At 39.1% G+C, this 19743-nt stretch overlaps 1 protein-coding gene and 1 long non-coding RNA gene across 7 annotated transcripts in view; one reads left to right on the top strand and one right to left on the bottom strand.

The window, feature by feature from the left end:
* LOC128928210 (uncharacterized) overlaps positions 1-19743 on the top strand; it is a 188240-nt gene that overhangs the window by 118016 nt on the left and 50481 nt on the right. The gene's annotated exons all lie outside the window — the stretch shown is intronic.
* Positions 1-19743, bottom strand: part of CLCA1 (chloride channel accessory 1) — a 30710-nt gene that overhangs the window by 5766 nt on the left and 5201 nt on the right. Inside the window, exons 4-10 of the mRNA XM_002751034.7 lie at positions 17552-17657; positions 13056-13233; positions 9508-9726; positions 8330-8557; positions 4877-5051; positions 2673-2779; positions 407-622 (exon numbers count right to left, since the gene is read on the bottom strand). Coding sequence (XP_002751080.3) covers positions 407-622; positions 2673-2779; positions 4877-5051; positions 8330-8557; positions 9508-9726; positions 13056-13233; positions 17552-17657 — 1229 coding nt within the window. The remainder of the gene's footprint in view (positions 1-406; positions 623-2672; positions 2780-4876; positions 5052-8329; positions 8558-9507; positions 9727-13055; positions 13234-17551; positions 17658-19743) is intronic.

Raw genomic sequence — 19743 nt, 5'->3', positions numbered from 1 at the left:
TTCGTCAAGAAAATCCCATGGCAGGGTGTGGATGGGGATTGGTAAGGTCTGAAAGCTATATGCTTATTATTGCCTTGGTTTTATCAGAGACGAGTCCCTGAGATAAAAGAAATAGTTTTTATGATCCGAAACTTCGAGGATCATTTTGCATCTTAAATTACACTGTAATTTGAAGGTTCTCCCTTTAGTACCTGGACAAAATATCACCTGTTTCCTTTTTCTTTACTTGCTGGCATACTGAGTGATTTTCATGGGATGGAGTTTTTTTTTTCCTTGTTCTCTCTTTGATTCAATACTGACTATCCTTTTAACAACTGCCAACATTTAAAATGTGACAATTAATCTGTGAATTAAACTTTATTTTATTTTGTTGAATTATGAGAAAGAAAAAAAGGTGACTTCATACCTTAGCAATGCCTGGGATTTGGAGATAGGCCATTTTGGTGTTTTTGTCCACTACAAAGCCATCTTGCTTCTTTGCACTGGGATCCCAGAGAAGGATTTGGGGAGGCTGCGTTGTCCACGTGATAAGAAACAAAGTGTCCTTTCCCACTGTGCTGTCCACGATCACTGTGCCATTCATCCACTGGCTGTTCTGGAGGGTTAATCCCTTACTCTCAAGCTGTTGAGAAAAACAGCTCTTACTTTCTGGAAAGTACAGCTGCCATCACATTTCCTCTTCTGTCCCTGTCTCCCCATGGCCTCATTAAAAAGACTTCAGTGGTGCCTGAGTCCTTGATTTGGTATTAGGACCTATTATGATGCAGTTCTAAGTTACCTTTCTAGCCTTAGCTTTCACACTTTTCCTTCTTCCACCCAAACAAGACCGCTTCCCCAAAAGATCCTTGTGAATCCCTGACCCTTTGACTTTGTCATAGTTCTCTTTACTATTCCTAGAAGGCTTTACATTTGTCTTCTCCGTTTATTTAAGCCTTCTTAGTCTTCTCTATTTGTCTAAGCCTTACCCATCCTTCAAAATTCAGATATTACTTTCTCCAGGAAGCTTTCTCTGCTGTCCATCTCATTCACCAGTTTTAAATAATCTCCCCTTCCTCTGATCTCCTGTAGGATTTTATTTCTATCAATCCTTTGACATTCATCATATTGTGCTTCACCTTATATTTATTGGTATACACAGCTCATCTTATTTACTAGACTTTGAATGCTTAAGGGAACTCACTGTGACTTATTTTTCACCCACACATGGATTGTCTGAATTACCTAATTGCTAGGTCAGGTAGTATTTCAGGCCCTGTGGAGATAAATGAAATAAGCCAAGGCCAACTTGTTTGGAATAGAATGAGGGAGCTGAGAGCAGGGAATGAAGTAGGGCAGGATTAACAAGGCTTTTTTAGAAAATGTGATTTTGAGCATTATCTCCTAGGTTACTAATTGTCTCAAGTTAGCACCTATTAGAAGACAGACTGGCCTGGAGATGGAGCCAAATTTCCTAGTTTCACAGGTAGATTACAAGCTGGTATGTGGGGAAAGTGAAGGGCTCTTAGACCTGGCTCTTGTGGCACACTTGTGAATGAATCTTGCTCATTTTTCCATCTCTCTCTCTCTGTTAGGTTTCTTAAACACAAAAATCATGGGCAGAAATGTTCTGATGTGGCTGAAATTCTCCTTTTATCACTTTGATTATTTTTCTAGGTCACATTTCTCCCTTTTCCAAACCAGGCCCTTGAGTTTAATTTTCTAAATCTGAACCAGAATAACCCAGATGGGTAGAGTTGCTGTCTTCCTAGATTGAATAAATTGTACACTGGTAAGCCAGAAAGCCTATGGTTTCAAAATCTGTCATTATTAGGCTTTGACATTACAGTATTCCTTTATGTTTATCTGAACTTTCATCATAAAAATTATAGTTCACACCAGTGTGAATGCTGATTGTTAACTCTCTCTAGTTTAAACATTAATGGGAATAATTTCTGCAATTACTAAAAAAGAGGATTGGAAAAACTACATTTGTTCCTTTTTCTTAATAGTTCCAAGACTTTTGAAAGGCAATTTGGTTTTCTTGAAATTTTAGAACCAGCTAGGCCATTGGAAGTTTTCTGGTCTATACCTGGTGGAGAAATGGAAATCCACAGAGGTGAAGTTCTTGGCCTAGGTCACATAGTTAATGGCAGACCCAGGACCAAGATCCAGGGATCTGGACTGATACCACTGGCTTTTTACAGTACAAAGCACTTTATGTCCATTATATGTAAATCTTGGCAAATATGAGAAATTCGATGTAGTGGAAAAATATAACAAGTAATCCCTGAACACTTGTCCCAGAAGATTTGTAATTGAGACGATCTACTCTGAAGACAATTCTGGGCCGATTATATTGCTCTAGTTACTTCTTTAGAGATGTTAAAAAAGAATTATTGGCTCTACGATATTTTATGCTGCTGATTGCTATGTAGAAATCACTTAGTATTGTTTCCAAACAAGTAAATAATTGCCTTGTTTAAATGATAGTGTTGCATTTTAGAAATCATGTCTAATATCAGGCCAAACCTTCTATTTTAATTTTAATTCAGTACCAGAAGAGTGATACTGAATTAAATGGAGTTTAATTTAACTTAAATACTGAATTAAAACTTAAAACTTTTAGCCATTAAATTCTCCATCTTGGCTATGATTATGTGTAAATATGAAAACCAAAGATTAAGAAAGCCAACCTGGATGGAGCGCTGAGAGTCAGCTCCATTTCCTGATGAAAGGGCCCCAAAAGCATCAATGAGGCCATTGTTCTGAGCTTGATCAGAAGCATATGTCTGAAAACCTCCTAAAATGCAATTACATTTTCAGAAATTATTTTCCAGAAAGCAAATATTTGCAACATTTTAGCTGTTGTTTGGAGAATATACAAAATAAATATGCCATTGTATTATTAAAGTATAAATAGATCAACATCAAAAAGGTGCCTACATTAACTCAGAATTCAACACTATTTTTTTCTAACTTGTTTCTTTTTTTCTGAGACAGGCTCTTACTCCGTTGCCCAGGGTAGAGTTCAGTGGCACGATCTTCACCCACTGCAACATCCACTTCCCTGGCTCAAGTGATCTTCCCACCTCAGCCCTCAAGTAGCTGGGATTATAGGCATACCCCACCACATCTGGCTAATTTTTGTATTTTTTTGTTTAGAAACAGGTTTTGCCATGTTGCTCAGGCTGGTCTTGAACTCCTGGGCTCAATCAATCCACCTGCCCTGGCCTCCCAAAATTCTGGGATTACAGGCATGAGCCACTACACCCAGCCACTAATTTTTAAATCTTAGTAAATAATAACTTCACCTAGCTATTCACCTGGCTACATCTTAGATAAGACTTCATCTTAGTCACCTGGCTACTTCAACTATCTGCAAAGTAGCCATGAATCTCTGATATGATTTGATATCAATTTGTATCAGAAAAATCTACATATTACAGGTCCTTCACTTTTACATGAGATAATTCATTAAGACTACTGGTTTACTCTTATTTGAAACATAGTTCTAACAAACCTGGCTTTAGAGTTTTTTTCTAAATGAGGAAAGACACATATGTGACAACAGCAAGAAATAACAGTGGACAAAGGGACAGTTACAGAATAGTATATTGTAAAAAGAGGATTTTACACCAGGCTAGGCAGTCTTGGGCTATTTAGAATAGGTGTCATTAAGTTAGTTGATGTGAAAGCACTTTTTAACTATTAAAATTCCATCTGAAGTTAAGGAAAGAATTTCAGTAAGGAAAGAATTTCAGTGGTGACCCACCCACATCCCCTTACCCAGCCAAGTGCATTTCTTCCCTGTTGCTCTAAGTGGCTTAGAGCTGCCTCCTCTTCCAGAAAATTATCTCACCAAAAGGGGCCACCCTACCTAGAGAAATAACATGCCCCTCTCTGCCCTGTTCTGACAGTCCACAGCCAAAGGCTGATAGGCACAATGGTACAAAAGGCTGCCCTCCTCCCTCAAGGTGAGACGAGTCTGTAATGCACTTTTCATTTCAGAATCCCCTACGGGTGTGGCTAGACTCTATTAGGTCTGCATCAGTGCTTAGCTCCTTCCCTGGCCCTATCCTTTCCTCCTTCCTTTTCTTCTGAGAGCTCTCCTCCCTATACATTGCATGCACCCAAATCCCTGTCTCAGGCTCTGCTTCTAAGAAACCCAGCCTAGGACAGGTAGCATTAGGAGCAAACAGCTCTGGCAATTTAGTGGCCTCAGAAGGCAACTCAGTATAATAATTGAGAACCATAGTATTATCCCTAAGTTAAACAAGAAAAAAATGTGTTCACCTACTCTGCTTAAGAAGCTGAGGACATATGGAATCTATTTTAACCATCTGTCTGCGTATGGGAGTTAAACATACAATACGTTAACGTTTTATGGAGAAACTGCATTGTACTCCATTTTAGGAGTGATCTTTTGCGTTGTAACAGGCCCTTTCTCCTTCCTTGCTACTCCTCCTATTTCTTGAATGCTTCTTCTTTGGGTAAAATTAAAGTCTCCCTTATTTGTGCTTTATTGTACTTTCTGTTGCTAATATAGCACTTCTGCCATGGTGTTATGTAGTTAGTGGCTTGTCATCTGTCTCTCCTGGGTCTCTTGGCCAGCTGCCACTGAAAGGGAGTAGTTCCTGGCTGGGGAAGAAGGTCCTAAGTCCTCACCAGAGTGCTGTGCTGGTTCTGTCTTCTCCAGGCTTCCCTCGTCCTAGATCCAAAGCTTTAAAATAAATGGGCAGAGTGCATTCGAATAGTCATTTGGGGGTAAGGGTGGCTAGTTGGCCAATTAGGTTATCATATCTCTTTCCATCCCATTCTTCCCCCACTCTCCAGTTCACTGGAGCTCACAGTCCAGTAGGAGAGACAATACCTGGGGTCTTAGCAAATCATCCCTCACCTGTCATTTTGGACAGCTGCTCTAGTTCTTGAGCCGCAGAGGGCCCCAAGGCCACTGTGTGGATGACGGCACCACTTTGTTTGACCTCATTAAAGCACCCACTTATAGTGTTGTCCTCCCCATCTGTCAGCAGCACAATTTCAGATCCATCAGTAGGATATTTCTTCCGAATCACCTAAGGACAGAATTCAGGGCATGAGTTATCAGACTCAGGGTGGCCAAAGTGTTTGTGAAAATTCTGCTTACAGGAAAGGAGAAAAGAAATTCCAGTGGGAATAAACGAAAGTGTCTGGGAATGACCAAATATCTGTCTGTCTTGAAATGATACAATCTTAACCCAGCAGCATTCATGGAACTTGACCTCTGTCTTTCCTCGTGGCTAGCCCGCTGCAGACAGGGATGGTGTGGGATGCAGGGCAACTCTAGGGATGGACAGCACTGGGGAAACAGCAAATAAGGTGTTTCTAGTTTCCTTCATGTGGTCTCTCATTTATAGGCTTTCAGAGCTTCCAAGATGCCTTCAGAAACCATCCTCATTTAATGGGGATTATACTGGGGGGATATTAGATCCAGGGCAGACTTTCACTTGTATGATATTCACCAATCTGACAATACCAGCTATTTATGGACGGCATTGGTTCTGATTGGTAATTACCTAGGTTACATGAGTTGTCAATATTTTTAACAGCCCTTCTGATTAAAGCAAAACATTTTGTTTCCATTAATCCTCAGTTCCTAGTTGTTCTGTGACACCTATGTCTCAACTATTCCTGGTGGATTTGGATTATTTATCTTTTTACATGGTGTAGAGAGGATACTCCTGCCAATGTTGAATAAGATTAGGACAGGAGGAAAATTAGATAAAAGAATAATGCTATCTATTTAAGAAAAGAATGCAAGGGTCTCCTCTTCCCCTAAAAAGAGTGGGAGGAGAGACCCAGAAATAAGGGAAACAAGCAATCAAGCCTAAGCATCTCTCTGGCCTAGAATCTCAGAAAAGAAGGCATCCTCTGAAGGTTGAAGGGAAAGCTGAGGACAGAGGAGTCTTCTGCCCTACTCTGTGTTTCTGCTATTAGAGGAGGCTGCCTTGACTCCTTAGAAGAGAACAGAACTGTGACTGTTGGTGTTGCTGTGTCAAGGAGGCCAGAGCCCAGAAGCCTGTCAGCTGTGGCCATGGCCTTGACCTTACAAAGCTGCAGGCCAGAGAGGCCCAATTTGGATTTTTTTGTCTCAATCCCCATAACTGCTGTGTGTCATGGAAAACAAGCAGATGTTCCTACATATCCTACAGAGGAGACAGAAGGCAGCTGAGTTGAGTGTTGGCAGGTGAGAGAAGGATAATCCTGCCACACAGGCTGAGGAGTGTACAGTGTGGCTAGAGGCTAGATGGAAGACAGAGTGGTGCTCAGGACTCTGCTCCAACAGAGAGAGCCAGAGTGGAGCTGAGTCAGTTGGGGAGGACCACTGGGCCCTGAGCAAGCCAAGAGAACAAGCCAAAGTCCTATGGCCACAGCAGACACCACGGCAAGGAGCCCAGGGCAGACCTGACCAAGGCCCGCAGCAGGGACCAGCAGGGATCACGGGGACAGTGTAAGATCCAAGGTCTTTTGCCTCACCACCCTGAAGCCACAAGCGCTTCTCCCACCCCATACCCAGACTCCACTCCAGGGGGTATCCTAAATTCCATTGGTATACCTCACACTCTCTCTCACTCATCTGAATGGAAAATGCAGAATCAGAAGTTCTCTCTTCACCACTGTGCCATCTGGCATTAGTCGTCTCCCCTAGGGTCTTGCACAGCAAGAGTTTGGTACAGCACATCGGGGATTTCATTGTCAATTTTCCTTCCTTATTTGCTCCTCTAGTCAAAGCATGGGTGGGTGACAGGGTAATAAAACGTAGATGCATGCAGGCCTCTGGAGAAGGGTTTTATAGCTGACTGTGTATGCAATAGAAACCACTTTTAGGGAACCGATCTTCAAGGTGGACTAAAACGGTCAGAGTGACAGAAAGCACTTGAGGAAATGGTCAAGCCCATTGTCCATATCAAGCAGTATGAGCTGGAAACAATATATTCCTGCTGCTACATGGGAAACTGGAACAGGGCTATTGGGTGTGATGTGCCCAACGAGCAGGCTTAGGGCAAACCTGCCTAAGACACTGTGAGGTTTGGAGACCTTATGCCTGCCAGCCGTTGTCAATCTACTATGTTGTTTCATGTGGCTAAATAGCCTCCAAGTAAATATGGAATATTGCATTTTATATTTGCAGCAACTAAACATCAGGTGTTATTAGTGCATCAAATAATGAATTTACTAGGAACCCCCGGCATAAATGATATTGTGCTAACAGTCTGGGAGATAAGAAGATAAGTCCTATTCCTATAGTTCTGCTCAATTGAAATGGATAATTAGAATGTAAGACAGGCTAGTTAGATATCATAAGAGATAATTTTTTTAAGAGTCATAGGCTTCAGAAAGCAATTCTATCTGGTGGAAAGATGTTAAGAAGTAGGTGGTGTCTGAAATGGGTCTTTGAAGAATGAGTGTGATTAAAAGTTCAAAGAAGGGAGGAGAAAGTGCTCTTAGTGAGGGACTAGTGTGGCAAAGATGTGGAAGCTGTGAAGGGCAAGTTGCCCAGTTTGCTTAAACAGAGGCTGCCTGGAAGAGCATCCCTGGTGCTTAAGTCTGGAAATGTAGATAAAGGCTACATCATGATAGATTTTACATGCTAGATAGTGAAATTTTTACTTAATTATGCTGAAAATGGAGAGACAGGATATCTAAATAGAGGAATGATGTGATTGGATGGTCAGACAAGACTTTTAGGTATGACACCAATACAGTCGTAGTTATAGTTCCTAAGTCCTCCTACTTCAGTAAATAAACCTTTTGCTTTCCCCAAAGGAGGTCGAATATGCCTGGAAGTTTGGAGTGTTCAGTTGCCTCAAAGCTTAACCATACTCATAGGTCTTTTTATTCCCATAGAAGATACTCTTTTACATGATTGTGTACCTTTACTTCATAGCACTCCTTACAGTTAGTAAATATACACTTATTGGTGTTATTTTTTGGTTAATGTGTCTTCCCCAGTAAGATGAGAAGTTCCATGACAGAACTTCTCATCTTCCGTGACAGAAGGGTAGTGTCTGTTTGGCCCTCATGGTATTTTTAGGACCTAGAACATTGCCTGAAATGTAGAAGGCACACCATGACTATTTTGAATGCAGGTAAATATGCAGAAGGCACAGATGCAAAAGAGCGCTAAAGCGTAAATGAATTGGTTACTAATATCTTTGGAGGTCTGTGTCTTTGCATCATTTGAATCATTGCTCTGCCCTTGGTTATCTCATCTAGTTCGACCCTAGGCATGTATGGAAACAATGGAAATAGAAATTTGTTAGGCAACATAAATTGCAAACATTTCAAACTACAATAGAAAAACATGTCTCACAGTAAATGCCGATCGAAGCCCGGTGCAAATGGATGTCCCTCCTGCAGCTGCTGTAGGTAATCTTTTGGCGAGTGTGTCCCTGTCACTGCCACTGTTTATCTGCACGAGTTCACTTTGTACATAGGCAGCACTGTCAAATGTCACCATCCCAACCCAGGACCCCAGCTCAACCGTCTGCAACAGGAAAAGCTGGCCTGCTTGATTTAGTCGATTGAGGCGGTTACCAGTCTAAATGGAGAAGCAAAAGAAAAACAGTTGGGTTAGGCTTAGATGGAAAGACTAATAACAGAAAAGGCCATAGGGAATTTGGAAGTGGCTGCCTTAATATAGAGCAAATGACTATAAGCTTACTTGAGGCATGTCCTATGGGGGAAAATTTCTCATTTATATTTAGCAGCATCTTTGGGTAGAATTTTAGGGCCAATGTATAAATAGTAAAAGATAACAACAGATTACACAATCATTAAGTTCCAATATATTAGTAATAATTCTAGATAAGTTCTAGATCAGGTGATATGGTTTGTCTCTGTGTCTTCAACCAGATCTCACTTCAAATTGTAATTCCCGTAATTCCCATGTCAAGGGAGGGAACTGATAAGAGGCGATTGGAACATGGGGGTGGTTTGTCCCATGATGTTCTCTTTATAGTGAGTGAGTTTTCACAAGATTTTATGGTTTTATAAGGGGCTCTTTCCCCTTTGTGCACTCTCTCTCTCTTTCTCTCCTGCTGCCATGTAAGACATGCCTACTTCCCCTCCCACCATGATTGTAAATGTCCTGAGGCCTCCCCAGCCATGCAGAACTGTGAGTCAATTAAATTCTTTTTTTAATTAATTACCCAGTCTCGAGTATTTCTTTATAGCAGTGTGAGAGTAGACTAATACAAAAGGCTATGAACCTATAGACTTATATATTGTCAGTGAACCATAAAAAATGTTATGCTTATATAATTCATCAGATCTTTGCTCATAAATTGAAAATTAATTTAATTTGGTAAATGAGATAGTTGATGCTGAATCTTTGTCGAACAAAGTGGAAGTGGGCAATTTGAAAACAATGTTATAGTTACAACTATTCTGGCCCTCAGATTGCGTTTATTCCCAGCCAGTTCTGAGTCAGGGTCCAGAACATGCATATCTGTGACCAGCATCCAGAAGACCAAGACTCATTGAACATACCGCCATGCTTCCAGATTTATCAAGGACTAAACACACAATTCTTTGTCCAATCTGCAGCAATGAGAACATGGGCTTCGGTGGCTGTGTTGTCATAGGAGTGGTTTTCTTAAAGTCCTCAGAATCGCGGATCACTTCCCATGTGCTTCGGAGATTGCATTTTTGATTTTGCATGTTTGGAGCTTCTTTATTGTGGTTTTGTTCTGTACAGAATTCAACTATCTGAAGTTGCCAATGAAATGATATAAATAATGGTAAATTATTTGATAAAATCTTTAATAATTTAAAAGAAATATTTTATTTTGAGACAAGGTCTCACTAAGTCACCCCGGCTGGAGTGCAGTGGCACAGTCTTAGCTCACTGTAGTTTCTGCCTCCAGGGCTCAAGTTAACCTCCCACCTCAGCCTCCTGAGTGGTTGGACTACAGGTTCATGCCACCGTGCCTGTCTTATTTTTGTATTTTTATTAGAGATGGGGTTTCACCATGTTCCCAGTCTGATCTCGAACTCCTGAGCTCAAGCAATCTGCCCGCCTCAGCCTCCCACAGTGCTGGGATTACAGGCATGAGCCACTGTGCCTAGCCTGATAGAAATATATTAAATCCACATTTAAAATATTTTAATCCTCTGCCCTTCTCCCATCTTCTCCGCTAATGCATAACCTTGGCTCAATTGCACAATCACTGTAGAGCAGTGCTGGGGAAAATCACAGTCATAATACAGAGATCCTACCTGAAACCAGGGCTTCAATCTTATTGGACCCTTAGTGCTCCTCAGCAATCCATTTAACTCCTCTTTTTGGTTTCCTTCCTACTCCTCAAATTTACCTTTTCAAGCCATCATTACTGTCTCCATGGCACCCTCTCCAGCATTCCTCTCTTGGAACCATCTTGTTTCTCCATTCTCATACCACCAAACTCCACTTCCTTACTTCCCAGTCATTTACCAACACATTATTTTCCAACCTTCAACTCCTAATATTCCAGCTTTCTCCAAAATCCACTTGGATGTTTCACATGCTCCTCAAACTCCACATGCTCATATTGACGTTAACACCTTCCTCCCATCTGCTCCTCCTCCTCATGTATTTCCTAACTTGATGTCACCACTATGCACCCCATCACCAAAATTAGGAAACTGGAAGTGTTTCCACCTTTCCCCCTCTAAGAAATAACCAAGACCAATACATTTCACTACCTCTCCATTTTGTCATCTTTTCTGCATCTCCAGTGAAATGCCCATCATCCAAGCCATCACAGTCCATCCCTCAGATGACTGCGGTTTTCCATCTTGCTTCCTCTGTTTGGTCCACCTCACAGCTGCCTGAGAATCTTCCCTCTTACTCCTCTGCTTAACATCCTTTGGTGGCTAATGATTGTTTATACAGTACAATCCTCTTCTTCATATACCAAATGGCAAACTCCATGCCTTGGACTTCTGCTTCATTCTCCATTCTCATTCTGGCTATGTATTTCATGTCTCTAATTTAACCTACCATAGCCTATCAGTTCCCAGACTTCCAGACCTTGGCATCTCTAAGACTTTGCTTAGAGATGATACCCATTTGGTCAAGAAGTTCCTCCTCCTCCTCTATCTTCTACATTGCAAACTCTACCTTCATGCTCAGCCAAAAAGTCACTTTTGAAATATTTCTTCATTTTCTTCTCTTCTGCCTGAGAATTTCCATTCCACCATTTAGAGTCTCACAGTATCCTGGCAGAAATTTCAGTAAAGCCCCTTTAACATTGCAATGCACTTATTGGACTGTAAATCCATCTGATATGGTTTTGCTCCCTGTCCCCACCCAAATCTCATCTCAAGTTGTAATCCTCACATGTTGAGGGAGGGACCTGGTGGGAGGTCATGGAGATGACCCATGCTGTTCTTGTGATGCTAAGTGAGTTCCCATAGGCTCTGATGATTTTGTAGGTGGCAGTTTCCTCTGCATACTCTCTCTCCTGCCACAATGTAAGGTGTTCCTCGCTTCCCCTTTGCCTTCCACCATGATTGTAAGTTTCCTGAGGCCTCCCTAACCATGTGGAACCGTGAGTCAATGAAACCTCCTTCATTTATAAATTACACAGTCTTAGGTATAGTTCATAGCAGTGTGAAAATGCACTAATACACCATCTATTATAGAAACCTGCTTACTAAATTTTGCTTCCTCAAAATTTAGCTCTAGTGTCTGACACAACAAAAACTCAATATAATTTTGTTGTTTTCTAAAATAACATTAATCTCTCTGCACCTGAATTATTAAATCTACAAAATAGTGGTAGTTATCATGGCGGGAATAAATGAGAATATATGCACTAGAGTCAATCCTAACACAGCCAATAAATGGTGGTTCCTTTCCCTTTCTTATGTCATATAGCACTTGCTAGTATTTATATCCCTAGCATATGGGGGATTTTTTTTTTTTTAAGGCATAGTACACAAAAGAGAAGTAATGTAGTTCCTCCTCTCGGTTACTTTAGTGTTATCATTCAATTATAAATACTAATATCTGGGATTCTATTAATTTAGAAAGTAATCAATAGTTTCACAACATATTTCTCTTTATGTGTATTTTTCAGGTTATCTGTTTTGGTAATGTTTTATGTTAGGAATATGGATACTTTTTAGGAAGAAGAACTGAAAAACTTTTGTCTTAACCCCAGGAAGAGGCTACCACACCTGGCTAGGGATCAGATTTAACTCTGTGGCTAATTTAAAATACATAATCTGGGCCTCGTCCTGGAAGTTTCTGAATAGGCCTGGTAGTGGACTGCAACGCCAAATTGAAGAACGATGGGCCTGGTGAGCTATGTGCATCAAATTTAAAAAACGTATGCTGTATTACTATTGGCAGACTCTTATAAGTTATTTCACCCTACATTCCAAAAGGAAAATGTAATTTTATATGAGAGACTGGAAGATAAGAGAGACTTCTCACTGAAGTCAGTTAATGATGCCTTCAATCTTATTGTGTGCCAAATTTCTGATTACTGCTAATTATATAATTAGTCCAGTTCATTTTATGGCCAGTTGGTCATTTAAAAAATTAAGAATTTTAAAACTATTTAAAGCCGTTAAAATTATGTATAAACTCCCTAACATAACCAGTACTCTTAAAAAGATAGAAACATTCAGTTCGCAACCAAAAGCAAACATGCAGGCTGAAAAGGGCTCTCTGAAAGTTAAATCAAGAGCCTGTTGATCATGCCTTTATTAACTAATAAAAGGAACTGCCTAATCCCCCTGAGTAAAGTCCTTATTTAAGTAAGAATGGCTGTGTGTGTATGCCTTTCTGAGTATTTGAAGTAATCCTAAGCACTTGAACTAAAAAATGGGTGAGAGGGAGATGATGGAGAAGAAAGCGTGGATACTAGGAGGGTGAGGGGAAGGAAGATAGGACTTTATCCTTGACTTGTACTCCCAGCTTGTCCCAGAGAGAATTCACTGCTCACTGATGATTTCTCTAAAATTTGATTCCCCCTTACAGCACCTGGAGTAAAAGCCTCACTAAATTCATAATAATCTAGGGGGAAAGAAAAGAACAAGGTACTTACAGAATCAATGTATTGTGCAAACATTATAGAAGCCTTCTCAGTCTGGTGGGTTTGGGGTATAAACTCACATCCTTTTTCATAGAGTCCTGTTACTTTATTGAATGTGCATCTTTTGATGTAACAGCTGCCTCCCTGACACTTATTTACTACGTTTGTACCAGTAATACCTGCTGAACATCTGAAAATACAGGAAGGTTAGAAGTTTAGGTGATGTCATCATTTCAAAGGGTCAGAGTCTATGATCAGTTTCTGACAGATTGCCTTAATGTGATTTTCCTCTCATGATCCAAAAATCAAGGACATCTCCTGTCATAGCAAAATTATTAAATTGTCATCAGAGTCATTTCTGTTTGCCAGAAAATAGGGGATTACAAAAACAGTATCAGAATATATTTCTATGCAGCAGAAAAGCCAGCTCTGCCTTAGGGCTGCTTTAGCATTAATACAGAGAACTAAGTCCTCAGGCACCTCTGAATCTATTCCCCTCATCCCTAGAAAGTGAAGAACCCTCTTTTATTTCCAGTAAAAGATTTTCTGACATTTCTTGTTTGTTTCTTTCTTTCGTAGTTTATTTCATATGGTTTTTGTAGAGTTCTGGTGTGTTCATAGTTATTTTAAATGTTTCCATATATTAGATATTTATGAGTTTTGTTGCTATTATAGCTGGAATGCCTTCCCCTACATCTTATTGTTTAATTCTATTTTTTAAGTATATAACAATGCATGAACACTATAGCAAATTTGGAAAATGGCAAAAAGCATAAAGAAAAGAAAAAAACATGTCTCACCATCAGAAATGAGCTACTGTTACCATGCTGAAGCATTTTTTACTTTCTACATATTAACATAACATTGCACATATTAGCTTTGTTTCCTGCTTTTTAAAAAAACTTAGCATATAATTTTTGATATATTATTTAATATTTTTCAAAATGTGGTTGGGTGTGGTGATTCACATCTGTAATCCTAGCACTTTGGGAGGCTGAGGTGAGTGGATCGATTGAGGCCAGGAGTTTGAGACCAGCCTGGGCAACATGGCGAAAACTAACTCTACCAGAAACACAATAAAAATTAGCTGAGCATGGTGGCACACACCTGTAATCCCAGCTACTCAGGAAGCTAAGGCACAAGAATTGCTTGAAACTGGCTTGAAAAGACAGAGGTTGCAGTGAGCTGAGATTGTACCACTGCACTCTAGACTGAGGGACATAGTAAGACTGTCTCAAAAAAAAATTCAAAATGTTAATAATTTTTTATCTTTTAATACTATCACATGTATTCAGACTAACTTGTTTAGTTTAGTTTCCCCTACAAATTTGTAAGTACTATAAATAAAACATCAATGGATAAATAAAATTTCATATCCAATTTTGACTATGTTTCCAAGTTTGCCATGGTGATTGATTCCCTGAGTAATTATTAGATCTAACAGTTTGAACATTTTAAAGGCTGTTGATACAGCTGCTCTATCATTTCCTTACAATGCATTTTTAAACATGAAATCACAGGACCAAGAAATTTTTAAAATTTGATATGTGTCACCCAAATTGCTTTCCAGAAAAGTTGCATGAACTTATGCCTCTAACAACCATCTGTGACAGCTTTCATCTCACTGACAGTAACTTACTAGGTAATAAATGAATCTCATCCTTGTCAAATTTACATCTCTCATTACCAGTAAGTATGAATATTTTTATTATTGGGCATTTTAGTTTCTTTTCTTTACTTTTTGTTTTTTTGAGACAGGGTCTCACTCTTGTTGCCCAGGCTGTAATGCAGTGGTGTGATCATGGCTCACTGCAGCTTCAACCTCACCCCTAGACTCGGGTGATCCTTCCACCTCTGCCTCTCAAGTAGTTGAGACCACAGGCACATGTCTCCATGCCAGGCCAATTTTTAAAATTTTTTTTGTAGAGAAACGGTTTTACCATATTGCCCAGACTGGTCTCAAACTCCTAGGCATTTTAATTTCCTCTTTTGTAAATTATTTATTCCTTCTCCTTTGTCTATTTTTCTATTAGGATGTTACTGTTTTACTGATTTTTTAAAAGCTCTTTATGTGTCACAATACTAAGCTTCTACAAGCTTTTTTATTTTTGGAAATATCTTTTACTGTTTTTTCCTTTTTATTTAGTTTATGTTTAGTTTGTGTGCAACAAAATTTTTAATTTATATGTAGTCACAATTATTATTCTTAGTTATATTTTCCAATGATTGAATGCATTGAAAGAGCTTTGCTGTCTAGGGATTTGATCTTATTCATGTTCTTCTATTTTTCATTATAATTTTGCTTTTTATCTTTAATGAGTTCATCCAATTGGAAAAGAGTATGTTAATTTTTTCCCACTTAGTTAAAAATTGTCTATCTCAAGAAATCCTACCTTTTTTCATAGATTTGTAATTCTACCTATAGTAACTAAATTATCATATATGTAAATGTCTGTCCACATTGTTTTAATTAATTTAGTTTTATAGCATATTTAAAATTTGAAAAGTAAAAATTCTCTTTATTAATTTTTCCCCCAAAGTGATCTTAGCTACTATCTACTAAATGAACTCTTGAATTTTTTTAACGAGATAAAAATTGATGTACTTTTGACCAGATTTTCATAAAACCTACATATAAATTTTGCTTGAGTTTATATCCTCCATGAGTTGAATGTCTCTCAATTTGTCTTGGTTTTCTTTTAATCCCTTGAGAAGGATTTTATAGTTTTCTTTAAATACATCTTCCACATTTCTTAGAGTTGTTTCTACTTTTGTTATACCTTTCATTGCTGTCTTGAAAGGAGTATTTTTCTATTATATTTTTGAACTGGTTATTGCTAATATATGGAAAAGTAATTTGAATAATTATTTTGTATCTGGTGACCTTATTGGCTTCCCTTGTCAATTTTAATTTCCATTTATTTCCTTGTGTTTTCTAAGTGGATCACATCATCTGCATAACAGTGATTTTCTCTCTTCCTTTCTAGTAGCCCATCTTTTTACCTCCCCAGTTTTATTACATTAGCCACAACTTCCTAAGCAAGGTTCAATAATTGTGGTAATAGTGGCCGTTCTTAATCCTGGCAATGTCTCTAGTGTTCCCTATTAAATATGATGTAGATTGTTGCCTTCCAACAGATGTTTTGTATCATATGAATAAAGTAACCTGTGCTGGGCAGTACTAACATTTGTGTGACTGCTTCTAAGCCTTTAAAATAATTTAAAATTTTGAAGATAAAGAGTAATATATATTATTAATATATTAAAATTAAAAATTTTAAAGAGTATGTGGTAATCATGTCTTATCTGTGGAAGGAAAAATATGCTGTACATGTACACATTTCTAGAATATCTCTAGAAAGAAATACCACCAATCAGCCTTTCTGCCAAGGCAATAGACAGTGTCTAACTGTCTGGAAGCTTAGGAAAGAGAACTAGGAAAGATAGATGTTAGGTTTGGAATGGTGCCCATTGGGTTTGAAAAGTCAAAACAATGTATAATTGCATCAGAGAAGCCCCCAGAGGCTGTGGTCCATGTAGCGCAGAGTGTACAGGCTGAAGGCATCCGGTAGGCTACGCATGGCTCTAGGAGGCAGCAGTGCACTTAGTCTCTCTCTCCCTTTTTTTTTTTTTTTGACATGGAGTCTTGCTCTGTCACCCAGGCTGGAGTGCAGTGTCACAATCTCAGCTCACTGCAACCTTTATCTCCTGGGTTCAAGTAATTCTTCTGCCTCAGTCTCCTCCTGAGTAGCTGGGATTACAGGTGGATGCTACCACACCTAGCTAATTTTTTTGTATTTTTAGTAGAGACAGGGTTTTGCCATGTTGGTCAGGCTGGTCTCGAACTCCTGACCTCAGGTGATCCTGCCTCGGCCTCCCAAACTGCTGGGATTATAGGTGTGAGCCCTTTGGCAGGCTAAGGTGGGAGGATCTCTTGAGCCCAGGAGTTCAACAACCAGCCTGGGCAACATAGTGAGACTCCATTTCTACAGAAAATATAAAAATTAATCTGATGTCATAATGTGTGCCTGTAGTCCCAGCTACTTGGGAGGCTGAGGTGGGAAGATCGCTCTAGCCCAGGAGGTTGAGGCTGGAGTGAGCTGTGATTGCATCACTGCACTCCAGCCTAGGTGAAAGAGTAAGGTCCTGTCTCAAGAAAAAAACCCAAAAAACAAAAAACAAATTATTCTTCCCTCAAGGAACTGAAGAGCCTCATTAGCTCTGTCTGTGTCGCTGATGCTTGTATGGAATGATGGAGACACTGAATGTAGCACCTGTAGATTTATTATAGTTGATACAATATTTTAAAAAAGGAGGCAAATGATTTCTATCTGCAGAGTGAAGAATTCAATTAACTGAAGCACTTGTAAAGTAAACAAAATAGTAGTTTTATGGAAATCTGAAAGTGAAAATACAACCGGACACACATTTTTTAAAGTAATCAGTTCAAGAAAAAAAAGTTTGCAATTTAAAATTGTATGGAAAAAGTTAAACCAAAGTATCTATACCTTACTGCTTGGATTTTTCCATTGGATAAATAGAATTTCTCGTCATTATTGTACTCATCAAATACTCCCCATCTTAGATGAGCCCACTCATGGACAAATGCCCTACCTGTAAGAAAATATTTTAAAAACCTGATTACAATAAGAATGGCAAAATTACCTTCTCACACTGGAAGAAAGCAATTTTTTTGGAATGTTTATGCTTTGCTGTCTTGATTTTTTAGACTTGATTTCTTTAGATCTAGTATCACAACTGTACATTTCCCTAAAATATTATTTTAGGAAAATAATTAAATTAAATACTTATTTTGGCTCATCAAATGTTAATCAGGCACCTAGTAAGTGCCAAGCAGTTATTCAGACACAGAGAAACAGCTGCCCTATCCTCATATAGCTCCTGGTGTAGTGGAGGATATTTGTGATTAGAAACGAAAATGCCTGGTGGTGCAGGTATGATGAAAGAAGTCAGCACAGGTGGCTATGGGAGCCCAGGAATTCCTATAGCAGCCTGGGCAGCATCCTCAATCAATTCTCCTCCCTCATGGATCATATCCCATCAAACCTCAAGGTCTTCCTACTCCACCTTTGTCTTTTTGATCCATTCTCACCTTTCCAGGCTCATTGCCACTTACTCCTGAATTGCTGCAATAGTCACCAGATTGGCCTCCATGTCTCCATCCTTCAGGGTAAGTCCAACTTCTCAGCATGCTGTACAAGGTCCTTGATGCCTCAGGCCTGCTCCTCTGCAGCCTTTTTTCTTGCTGTTCTCTACTTACTTCCCAGCTCTATAATTATGATGCATTTCTGAATTCCTTCTTTTTCTAGGTTACATCATGCTCTTGTTCAACTCTGGTCTTTTTTACATATGTTTCCTTAGCTTGGAATACTTTCTTCCTATCTTTCTCTGGGTAACTTGTATTCTTCTTTTAAAATCAAGCTTCTGTGTGCTTAGAAGCCTGCCCTGACATTCTTATCCTAGGCCCAGTACTCCCTGTTTGCGTGTTCACTAACTTCAGTTAGGCACTTATAAGGATAAATAGTCATTGCTACTTACTTGCCAGTCTCCCACACTAGACAACTGTCTCCAAGAGGACAGGCAATAGGATTTCTTCACTGTCATATCTGGGCACATAGTGTCTAGAACTTAACAGGCATTCAGTCATATTTGTTAAACTTGAATGAAATCTTAATGATTTATGTACAGCTCAGTTTTTCAGGAATGTAAATTCCATGGGAGGCTGAATTTGGAGGGTTATATGAGGTAGGGCATTCTATGGAAACTCTCCCACACTAGGGATTGGGACTTTATTCTGTAGGTGTTGGTGGTCTGTCTCTTTAAAGGAAGATTGTGAGAGAGTTGGAGTGGAGTCACAATACAGAAAGGAGACATTATAAAGGAATGGTTTTATATAGAATCATGATGGCTTGCGTGGGCTCAGGAGTGGGATGAAGCAGTTAGGTCAATCAGTTCAACAATTGTTGAGCCATACATTGAGAATGTTCTTTTCCTATTATGAAGGTGAAATGTATTGTAGAACCAGAGAGGTACTCTTGACACCTCTTTCTGATCATTCTTTAAGTGCTCTGGTGTATTTGGGAGTGGGGTTTGGATAGTGTTCTTTTGATTGCTTATTTGCTTTTCCTGCCTTATATGTTTAAAAAAGAAAATCAAGCTGGTTCTAGGGGATCCAAATCTTTTTTGAGATAAAGAAGCCTAATACTAGTTATTTAGTAATGGATCACATTTGATTATACTTGGAAAGTTAATTTTTTATATATAGTCATTGCTTGTTTATTTTAATTTTTCTCCAATGATGGTTATATGTACTTCATATAGAAATGATTATTTTGTGAAGGAAGATTGGAGTTTTTTTCTTTAGTTACATGTTTTTGAGAGCAGAATTGCAAGGGTATTCTGTCTGCTACTCAAAGTGTGATCCACAGACCAGTAGAATCAACATCTCCTGTGAGCTTGTTAAAAATGCAGGTTCTTGAGTCCCACCCACACCTAATGAATGAGAATCTACATTTTAACAAAATGCGTGTATAATTTGAATGCACTTCTGCCTGGACTGCACATATACGCCATCTTCTGGCTACCATATGTATTGCAGGCAGAAGATTTAATTCAGTTATCTCCTTACAGATACATAGAAACTTAACAATACAAATTAAACTCCTTTTCAGTTATAGTA

Source organism: Callithrix jacchus, chromosome 7, assembly GCF_049354715.1.
Source record: "Callithrix jacchus isolate 240 chromosome 7, calJac240_pri, whole genome shotgun sequence".
NCBI lineage: Eukaryota > Metazoa > Chordata > Mammalia > Primates > Cebidae > Callithrix > Callithrix jacchus.
The sequence above is the reverse complement of the archived record's forward strand: the minus strand, read 5'-3'. Positions and strand labels throughout refer to the sequence as shown.